Here is an 11,611-nt window from a genome sequence, read left to right as displayed (position 1 = left end):
AGAGATGCAGTGAGTTGCTCAAGGACACTTTAGCAAGAGAAAGGGGTGGTAGCTAAAACACCTACACCCACACACTAAACTAGACTTGATGAATGCTCAATGCTGATCGACTTAATGCTTATAAAGAGAACAGTCTGCTGAAGCTGGGCCTGGAATATATGAAAAAAAAAAATTACATCACATTTCAAGTCTGCATGAGGATACACACTTTACAGGCCTCATGCATTCATTAACAATCATTGGGTGTAATCAGCAGGAACAGACAGAGATGGATGTTGATAATCTGTTATGAAATCATAGAGACTTGTTTTTACATTAACCAGCTTGTAACTGATAAAGTTTGTAAAAGGCAAAAAGGAGGAAAAAAACAAAAACAAACAAAAAAAAACCATTGGAGGTTTTGTTCAGTGGTTCTCATGTGTCCTAACATCTCAGGTGCTTCTTGCTGGACATGTCATTCCAAATGCGGTGCATCTCCTCCGGGGAGATCTGGTGGACGGTGATAACCCGCCTGTACCTGCACAGACTGTAGGCCATTTTCCAGTGATTAAAACCACTGTTCTGATAAGGGTGTATACCCAGCTTACGCAAGCACAGTCCCACGTACACATCCTCCAGGTGTAAAAGTCTTGTGTGTAATGAAGTCTTGTAGATCAGCTCAGCTACATCTGCTGAGAACACGTAGCCAGTGCCCGAGCAGAAAGGTGGGTACTTGCTGTCAGGGTACAAGTCCCTGGGCATGTACCACTTACTGCGCATGTCCCTGATGGGACCTCCATTTATCACGTAGCCGGTAAAATACCTTCTTCTTGGTTTGGTGTTTGGCTTCAGGAGCTTGAAGATCAGATTGTCCATGTTGACAAAGATGTCGCTGTCTGTCTTCATGATGTACTGGGCCTTGGGGCAGAAGGTGGCCACCCAGCGCATGCCCATCATGGTCTTCAGTGTGAGATTGTGATAGGAATCGATGAAGTTCTCCACCACAATGTCGTGAAAGATCTGACTCTCCTGCTCCACCATCTGGTTCAGGACGGCGTCTGTGTTCCTGCCCAGCAGAAAGATGGTGAGGATGCGGATGTCACTGAAGGTGCTCTCATCCCCCCAGGTCTCCCGGATGGCCTGACGCGCATCAAACTCCTTGTGCGTGGTGCTGATGAGGATGACCAGGAAGGGGGCGACACCTTCGCACTTCTTCGGCTCATTGATGACAAACTCAAAGGTGTGTGGGTTGAGGGGGCGGGTGCGGATGTTGGTGAAGGTGATGTTTTTGTGGGTTTTCGCAGTCTTCCGTATAGGCACAGACATGTGGCCGACGTAGGTAGACGTCGGACGGGATATACTCAGGTACCACAGAGCGCTCGCCCAGCACACTACTGTCAACAGGTATAAACATGAGACTTTTGAAGGCATTATGCTGCATTTAGGTGTATTTTGATGAGCGGGATTTTATAAGGCTTTTTTTCCATTAGCAATGTTTGACCCAGCGAGGCAGCATTAAGCTGCTCCAGCGTGCTGCTTGACATTAATTAACAGTAATGGATTACTTTAGAGAGAAGTAAGAGAGAGAGAGAGAAGATGCTGTTTGCAAAGCACTTTAAAATTGCATGGACGTCTTGGTGGCACTGCTTCTTCTCCATTTATGTCTGAAAGAGAGACAGAGAGATGAATGTAACATTTTTAAATATATATATATATATATATATTTATATTATACAGACTATAAAAGTATATTTTTGAATAAATCATGAGAGACCTATTGCATTAAAAAAAACAAACTTAAAGTCAGTAGAGGCGACTCAGATATGAATAAAAGCCAGATTGTAACCTGTGCTATCAGCAACCACAGCTGTAAGTCAAACAAATGAGGAAATTTGCTGGAATATCATATTATATTTAGAAAATAAATAACAAATACTGTGGAAAAACACTGCAAAGAAACTAATCATTTGGGTGTTTATAGTCAAAAATCATCACAGCACAATTTCTAAAATGGCTTTGTTTCCTCGGAGTAAATGTAGCCTGAGAAAGAAAGGAAAGGACTCAGCAGAAATCAATATGGTCTAAATTACACTATAGGGAAAACTGTGGTGCCATCAGCTGTCTAGCAAAAGTGACTCAACATCAGACACATTTATATTATTCATTGTTGAAAGATTGTGTTCATTGGAAGCAACCACTGTGATGTGAATATTTTTTTGCACACGGTGTTACATTCTTGGTTTGGAGTAGGCCAAATGTACACTGTGATAATTGATGATTTTCATATGGGGGCGGTGCGGTGGTTAGCACGAAAATCCTGGGTTTGAATCCTGTCTGACCCTGGGGCATTTCTGTGTGGAGTCTGCATGTTCTCCCTCAGTCTGTGTGGGTTTTCTCCAGCTTCCTCCCACAGCCCAAACACATGCAGGTTGAGGTTAGGGTTCATTGGTGGCTCTAAATTGCCTGTGGATGTGAATGTGATTTCATGTTTATTTTACTCTCAAATTATATAAATGAGTTGTAGATTTTGCATCAGAACTTGCGCATATCATTTCGCCGCTGATTGCTTGGTCTTACAGCACAAGTCGACATTTCACTAGAGCTGCAAAATGCCCTTTTAAACTCAAACCAACCCTCTACCCCCGACCCCCTCCAAAAATTAGTTTACAGTACAAGCTCTGTTGTTCTGTGGCTCAAAGGCACCGTGGGGTTGGCAGCATTCTGCAGTGACAGCGTGCTATAGTGCCGCAAAGGGTACTCAGTGCCATAATAAGCTTCTCTGCTGGGATGTTTTTCCCCCCATCAGTTAGTTGAGGTTCACTGCTCCAATGTTATACCGCCTGCTGACAGACATTTGAAATTCCTATTTCCTAAAATTATTTAGTGGTGTGGACACTGCGATGGCTGATCACCTACTTTATACAGTATGTTATCATGTTGCTCATGTTTTCCTGGCTTTTGAAGCCCTCTGTGACTTTTTATTCTGGGGGAGGGAGATCAGACCGACACACTTTGCAGGAGAATGGCCTTAATGCCATTAATAAAACTGAAACATTTCCATCTACAAAGGTGGAGAGTAGCAGAACGCAGTCTGAGCAGACAAATGTAGCCCTGATGACCTGATTTGACGGTAGAGTGGAATTACCTGCAGCCCACACTCATACTGTATACAGAGGTACTCTGTTAGAATGAAAGACACGGCACAGATGCTCACGTATTGTGAAAACAAAGGCTTTTCTTTGCAGAAAGAAAATGGCATGAATCAGTGCTGGACTTCTTGTATGTAGTCTATGTGATGTGTATCTTATTATCTGGCATTTTGACCACATCTGTCTACATCTGTAGTATTTATTTTGTTGTCTCTCAGCAGATTATCAGCTTGAGACCATCTTTCTCATTCTCAGGTAATTTTATATTAAACCTCTTTCCCTTGTGCTAATAATAAGTAACATCAGTTCTCTTCCTCTTGTGAAATTTCACTGAGACCTCATAGGGTTTAAAAAAGCAGAGAATCATTCTTATTAGCAATAGTTTACTCAGACATCCGAAATACACAGATGCCAATATTTTCTCCTACCAGCAAAGGGAGGAGGGTGAAGTAGAGTGAATACAGAATGTAATAACGGCAGACCAAGCAATGGGCTGTTTGTGCTGAGGTTAATAACAGTGAAAAACAAAACAAAACAAAACCCTTTCAAAAACAAAGCACATTCTGTATGTACATATAGACATGCTCAAACACACAATAACCAGGGCCAGCTGGTAGCACACAGTCGCCCTATCCCTCTTCAACACTTTGAAATCTCACTTTCCAGACTGAAAAAAAATGAAAAGACAATATTTACTATAAGAGACAGAACTGAAGCAAATGCTTATGTGACATTTCATTTGGCTGCCAATCTGCAAAACATAACCTGCGGTGGCTTTTCAGAGCAGACATTTCTCAGCTGGTCTGGAGCTCTGATGTGCATATGTGCTGCTTGATTAAGTAGTCTACTCAATTTGTCCCTGCTTCTGATCGATACAGAAGAAAGTGCATTCTGCTGCTGCTGAATGTCTGTCGTTAATTACTTCACAGTGAAGGAGATGTTCTATGTTCAAGCAAAACTGGAGTGTGAGGAAAAATTTACATAATGTCTTGTTGCCACTGTGTCTATGAAAGAGAAATCACTCAGACAAAAAGAGGCTCTAAATTAGTGACACGCTCCGATCTGTGTGGCTGTGGGTCCTTCGGTGCATTACTTCGTGTTCAACATCAGATATGTGTTTTATCTTTTTGCGTGAGTCAGGGAGATACAGTACAATACAGCCAGAAAACAGCAAGATATGTGGAAATGATAGTAGAGAGCGGTGGGGGAGAAGGGCATATAGGAGAGAACAGGGCAGGTTGTCAGATCCTGATTATCTTTAGGATGAATAGTGTGTAACGCTCTGGTCTTAAGGATCTTATGAGAGCTTGCACAATAACACCTTTCGTCTTTGCTGCACTCACTGAGCAGACATCAGACCTCAAATACATCAAGTAGTGTCATAAAGATTTTTTACAGAAAAATGCCCAGGGTGATTTTTGGAACTATCTCACGATAAAACAGTGTGTTTCAATAAAAAGAAGTGTAAGTGGTTTGTAAATGTAATTGCACCGGTAGAATTAGTTGTTATCAAAGCAAATAGGAACTGATATCTATCTATCTATCTATCTATCTATCTATCTATCTATCTATCTATCTATCTATCTATCTATCTATCTATCTATCTATCTATCTATCTATCTATCTATCTATCTATCTATCTATCTATCTATCTACGTTCTTCATTGCTCTCCAGTTAATTGCTGAATATAGCTGCATTTAGTGCCACTTGTAGTGTTAGGATAAGATCTGTTGTGAATGCAGCCCTAGTTTTTTAAATTTTTTTTTTTATCACAGCTCTATCTAGTTGCAGGGGGCGTTCAGGGTCAGTTTCTGATTGTCTGCGACTGCGTGTGTGGAAATCTAGATGTGGTTGCTCTAGGTTGCCTTTAAATTCCTGTAGCAGGGAGCAGAGCCTGCAGGCAGGCTGCCAGATCTTTGCAGAGCTATTATTCCAATCAGTCTCTATAATACTGGATGTCACACTCAGAGTCAGTAAAAAAAAAAAAAAAAAAAAAAAATTTTTTTTTAAAAAATCTCCTGCTCTGTGTGACCAGATTGGGCTGGTGACCAGCAGAAAGGATAGTAAAATAAAATAGGTCAGACAGGGAGGAACAGGTGCACGTGGTCGCACCTCTGAACACGAGACCTTCAGGATCTAAAACACACGACAAAACCACAACAGGGGGAGGGAATGAAACGGGGAAATAATTAGCCTATACTACAAACAGAGACCCAATTTATCATGGTTTATTATATAGCAAGAGGTAAACTTATATGGGGAGCACAACACAAGGACAGCAATTCATCAAAACATGACATTTCTTTCTCTGAGCCTCTGGGTTGACTGTTTGGCAGACTGGTTTCTCAAAAAGGTTATTACGTTCTCCTCTGCACACAAGAAAATGTTTTGATTCATGGCCCCATGACCATCTATAGACAGCTCTCTAAAGTGTTTTTCCAATAACAATGTCTCTGAGCTAATAGATAGCCAGATTGAATTAACTGGTTCATACAAACAGGAGCAATATTTTTCAAATACAAAAAATGAATTGATTACCTTGGCGTTCGTTCAACACAGTATCGCTTGTTATGCTTTTGATCACACAACATGCTAATTGCAAAACTTTACAGATAACAATAATGACTTTATAAACACATGCTTTGCATTTTAATATCACTCACGAAGAATCCGTTGCGTCTCCACCGAGCATTTAGTGTTTAGTAATATGTGAAGGTTGGATTCATGCTCAGGTTGTCGTCTGTCCTCTGATTTTTAATTTTTTTTTATTTTAAAGGATTACAAATAAAGCATGCAACAAGCTTAGATTATATGTAGCTTTTCTTTCACCAGTAGGAAATAATTTGACGATACTCATGACAGGACCACCTAATGGAGCAGAGATCTGTGAAAAATGATATGAAAGTGGTAAAGTCTTAAATCTTCCTGCCCAGCGTTTTGTTGATGAAATCCACATCTGTAAGCTTATAGCTGAGATTCCATTGACCTTGGAAAACAAAGCTCAGTGACCGCACACATATTTCAGAGCTATTAAGAGATGGTTTTCACAGCATTCCCTTGAAGCTCTATACATTTGATGAACCACGTTTGCTGGAACTCTCCTATAAAACATAAACAAAAAAAAAAAAACAAGTTGAAAAGACAACGATTCAACAATGTCGGTAGATCCTTTAAACGTGAATAAGCGTTTTTAACTTTTTCATCATTCTGTCTGAATAAACGGTCGACTCCAGAAAGACTGTTGTACACTGTAAGATCTGTTGTTCTGATACCACAGTATATCATCTGAGGAAACTTGCACACGTCTTATAAGAAATGTGGCATCTCTTTCAGTGATAACCCTGCAGATAATTCATGTATTAGGTGTATCATAGACACATTTACTGTATATCATGTTTTTATGTTTTTCTGAGCTGGGCCTATTACTCTTTATCACTCTAAGTCTCATTCCTCAAGTTGCTATGGTGACCCATAGAATAATATGTAAAATAAATAAGTAAATACAAGCATAGCATAAAATATATTATCATCATAATATTTCTAATTAAAAATGGGAAATGACTTAAATCTCAGGCCACACACAAAGCTTGGTTTTATTTTACTGTGCCACTGACCGAATCTATACTAATTCAGACTAAAGAAACAGACGTTTTGAAATTAAAAAAAAAACCTTTACTTCTTTTACTACTCTAGGTCTCATATGGTTTATACACAAAAAGCTCAATTAATTTCTTAAAATTACATCTGCTTCTAGGCTTTCATTGCATTTCGTTGTAACTGCTTTACTGAAAAGTCCATTTGAAATGCCAAACTGAGGTTAACATGCCGAGTTTAACAAAGTTTAGCATGTAACTACATAAGCATTATACATTCAAAGGAGAGAATGTAGAATACAGATTAACAAAAGAAACAGCTTTTCTGTTTTTCACAGACTCCAGTCTTTTTTATTGCTGTGTGACTAAAATATTAGGATATAATTGTAATTTACGTATATTTAATGCTTAGAGTTTAATCTAAATGGTTTTCTGACAAACACTGGAGGAAAATCTATAGAGGCAATTAAACTACACTACGTTAAGCTGAATGAAAACCTTTGATAGATTTAAAACCATAAAACTGGCGTCACTGTTACTCCATAAGGAGCGCTGAAAGCATGTCCTAAAAAAAAAATTCATATCCGTTAATAAATATTGATACACTAACTGACTGTATGTCAGAGATATGGTCTGATGGAGGTCTGCTTTCTACTGTATACACAGTACTAATACAACGTAGGATTGGTTTTACTGTATAATGGGGAAACTGCAGCAACAATTCTTGTTTATCATGCATATGTATGCTGAACTGAAGGGTGAAATCATTCTACACAGGGGTTGTTATTGAGTGGTCATTCAGGTTTCATTATCACACAAATATATATATATATAAACTTATATTTATACTACTACAGTATAGGTTTAACTAGCTCAGCAATGCAATACCAGAATGTGGTTTATTCCTTTAGAGTTAAATGTCTTCAACATGGACCATCAGTTTGTCAGGATGCTGAATGTTTGCTTTGCTTGTCTTTATGTGACAATATCATGAATGTAACCATCATGTGCATATTTACCCATTTGAGAGGATTCTCATTTAACACAAGCCAGTTGGAAGCATCACAAAGTTTCCCATTTAAAAACAGATTTAGACTGAACAGAAGGTACACAGATTGAACCGCTTGGCCAAGTTTAGGGAAAAGAGATTTAGTCCTTGTTAAAAATATAAAAGTGACTTAAAGCACAAGACAGGATGTGTATAGTTAATTACTGTTAAACCAAAAAGTTTGACCGGTGTCACTGTGCTACCTAAACGTAACTTAATGAGCCTCAGTCGTGCATTTTGTTTGCCATCTGCCCACCCATTTCATTATAAACTGGTACAATAAATGAGCCTGACGACATTAAATATTAAAACAATAAACAGAGCAATGTAGAGCAGTGTGGCATTAAATAGCAACTGTCTGACTAGTGAACAAATGTACTAATCCTCATTTCTAAATTTATCACAGTTCTAACTGTTACTGGGCAGCACCAGCATCTTCCCACAGTCCAGACCCATGTAGGGTAGGTGAAGTGGCAGCCTTTAGGTGTTAATGTGAGTGTTTGTGTCAGTGTGATAAACTGGTGATCCATCCAGGGCATACCCTGTCCCTCACCCAGTGTCAGCTGGGATTGGATCCAGCCCCATGATGATCAAGGACCTGCAGGTACATCTTGATGAAAGGATGGGTGGAGTATTGTAATTTCAGGGATGCAGTATTCCTCCACAAGTGTGCTAGAAAGTTTGCTATAATTGCATTTCATTGTTTGTGTTCATGGTATTGCCCCTTGGGAAACATCCACTTCCGAGGGACTATATTGTACGTACTGTATCTGATGAGACTGGAACAGAAAACTGGCTTCTGCTGGGAAGATTACAGCATTTTTTAAGAACCTGAACAGATGCTGCCCAGTGCCCGCTAGTATTTGCTCCCTTTCCCAGAGCTGTCTGGTGTTGCACACCTTAATGCCACCAAAGGACACACTGTAGTAAAATAAATAAATAAAAATCCAACTTCTTGCCAGATTAAAGCCATAAACAACCTCCACAATTTCTGAAGTGTAAACAGTGAGGATTTACAGAGAGCTGCTTTGAAATTTTGTAAATTCAGGGCTCCGTTTGAAGTCTGTAAAGTACCCCACAGTTGTGCTGTTGTTACACACAGCTGGCTTGATGGGTACTTAATGCCACAGCGCTGAAAAGTGGTGCAGAAAAAATAAAATAAAATAAAGCTTCCTATTCATTAGCAGCATTAAATAGCAACTGGCTGCCTAGTGACAAAATCAACTAATACCTGTCTCAGTTCAACAGTCTGAAGAACATAAAATGGACTGTACAATTTATTACATGATGTTAATTAGACTATACACAACACTATACATGTTTCAGTCAGGGATAGATAGATAGATGGATAGATGGATAGATAGATAGATAGATAGATAGATAGATAGATGGATGGATGGATGGATGGATAGATGGATGGATGGATGGATAGATGGATGGATGGATGGATAGATAGATAGATGGATAGATAGATGGATAGATAGATAGATAGATAGATGGATAGATAGATGGATGGATGGATAGATGGATAGATAGATAGATAGATAGATAGATAGATAGATAGATGGATAGATGGATAGATAGATAGATAGATAGATAGATAGATAGATAGATGGATGGATGGATGGATGGATAGATAGATAGATAGATAAAGAAAACGTGATATGTTTCTTGGAGTTGTTAAGCCAATTAAAAGTGCTCAATATCAGTGTGGGCGGGGTTGACCTTTAGAAAGTTTGTGTGCACAGTGCGCGCCCCCACAGCTCAGGGTAGGAGAGGTACCTGGGCAGGGTTAGGGCAAGGTTGAGGTCATAATAAGTATCGAAACACAATCAAAGTTAGGTTGAGATTAAAGTCAGGAGGAATTTCACTTCACTTCGCCCCGGAATCAATTTCCCAGTCCGTGTCTAACCCTAACCGCAGGAAATAATCCCATTTTCCGGTGAAATCAAAGTTTGTCTGAGCTGAAGTTAGTTAGTTATTAGGTCTCACGTCCGTGTGCGTAAATGGCTTAGCAAAGGAACCGCAGGTGGAGCAGGAGGAAGAAGGCAAAGCACCTACTGAGGATTTGCCTGAATTTAATGACGATACGACGCCACAGGGTTGTTTTCTCCAAACGCCGGGATTAAATCGCCTTTTCGTTCACAAATGACTTTACAACCTGAACTCACCGTCAGTGGACCGAGAACTGCTGATTTACCGGATTATTGACTTCCAAACCGCCCATGGTAAGATAAAATGCGACATTAAATATGATTAAATGAGACTTTACTGCGCCTTAGTGATGTCATGATAATAATAATAATAATAATAATAATAATAATGATGATGATTATGATGATGACACTAAAAACAAAAATCAAATACTAGATGAAAAAATGTTAAACCTTATTTTAAGACATTATTACTTATAGTTGTAATTTGCCAGTGTTTTTGCACATAGATGTAGTGTGCAATACTTTATCTATATACTGTGCATGTGTATTTTATGTATTTTATGAGTTCATCATGTATGAAAATGATGTTTTTCTTATTATAGGCCTGATTGGTTTTTCTTTGATTTTGTTGTTTGGGGGTTTGAACATCTCAGCTGTTGCAGTTTACTCTCAAGGCTTATTTCATAAATGTAGTGAATGCTGTATATTTTATAAACTCTTTGGGTCTCATGTTCAGAGGGGTCTGATTGTTGATCCAAGTGTGCTAATAATTACCAGAGGTGTATGTCATTAGTGAGTCCCATCCACTAAAGAAAACACTGCCACTGAGGTAGTGGCTCCTACGTCCTGTGGATCGTGGCCTTTAGAATGCTTTTCTGTGTTCCTGCCTGTAAAACCATGTGAAGGGTCGTCATCACTGAGGCCAGGACACAAAAATGTCTACTAAACATCTGAAACCTCTTTAAAGCCCAGTGACAAGAAGTTTGACTACAACAGAAAGACTTAGAACTGATGAGTAAATCGTCTTTCTTTAAATATTATGTGCACAGTTGTGATTAAAGATTTGCATCCATAGATATTTTTAGCAGATACCCCCTCCTTAAACAGAGGCAGGAAAACACATTCGATAGATTTAAACTTCTCTACTCAGACTTCAGCATTAAGTGAAGAGCTGAAGTGTTGATATGCATATCAATATCAATATCCTTGAGGTTATTTTCATAACTGCAGAGGACATTAAACTAATTTGCAGGTCATCTATCCTGTACTTTACTGTCTCAATTCTCAGTAGTTAGCATTTTACCAATTAAATGATATTTTTATTGCATACCTAACCCACATACAACAATAAACCCTACTGACGAGTGTTCCCTGTGTATCTGAAGCCTGATGTAGCTTATTCCTCTTCTGGTGCCAGAGACTTTTACTGTTGTCTGGTAATGATCAAAACAAATCAGTGAGCCAAGCCATTGCAGGGGTTGACATGTTTCTTCATTACTATTAACACTATAGCTTATTTTCATTCAATCCTTCCTATACTGCCCTGCTGCCATAAAAAAAGGCCCCGATGCTATTTAAAGTGCTATTTAAACCTGTTTGTGCACTAAAAGATACAGTCCCTGCATGTTTTAGGAAATTACTTGGCCTCTAGAAAATGTAATCTATGCGACAAACATACTGAGGAAGTCTGAAAGTACTGAGAGACAGACATTACATCATTGGTTTCGGTCGAGCGGTTGAATTTGTTGGCAATAAGAAAAATACCATAATGGCACCATTATTGTTTATCTACTGCAGATATCTTGCAGGCCTTGTCATTTATTCCAAACAAGCCTGATTTAAGTATTTTACTCCATGCTCTAAATAATTAAAATAATGAAACAGGTGAGGATATTCAGAACTTC

At 38.9% G+C, this 11,611-nt stretch overlaps 1 protein-coding gene across 1 annotated transcript; it reads right to left on the bottom strand.

Moving 5' to 3' along the window:
- Window positions 1-423: 423 nt before the first annotated feature.
- Window positions 424-1,410, bottom strand: b3galt1b (UDP-Gal:betaGlcNAc beta 1,3-galactosyltransferase, polypeptide 1b). The gene has a single exon (XM_026295959.1). The coding sequence runs from the start codon at window positions 1,408-1,410 to the stop codon at window positions 424-426; it is 987 nt and encodes a 328-aa protein (XP_026151744.1).
- Between the last annotated feature and the right edge of the window lie 10,201 nt (window positions 1,411-11,611).

The sequence above is a fragment of the Mastacembelus armatus genome, chromosome 21 (genome assembly GCF_900324485.2).
Source record: "Mastacembelus armatus chromosome 21, fMasArm1.2, whole genome shotgun sequence".
NCBI classification, from domain to species: domain Eukaryota; kingdom Metazoa; phylum Chordata; class Actinopteri; order Synbranchiformes; family Mastacembelidae; genus Mastacembelus; species Mastacembelus armatus.
Note: the sequence above shows the minus strand (reverse complement) of the source record. Positions and strands in the feature narration are given on the sequence as shown.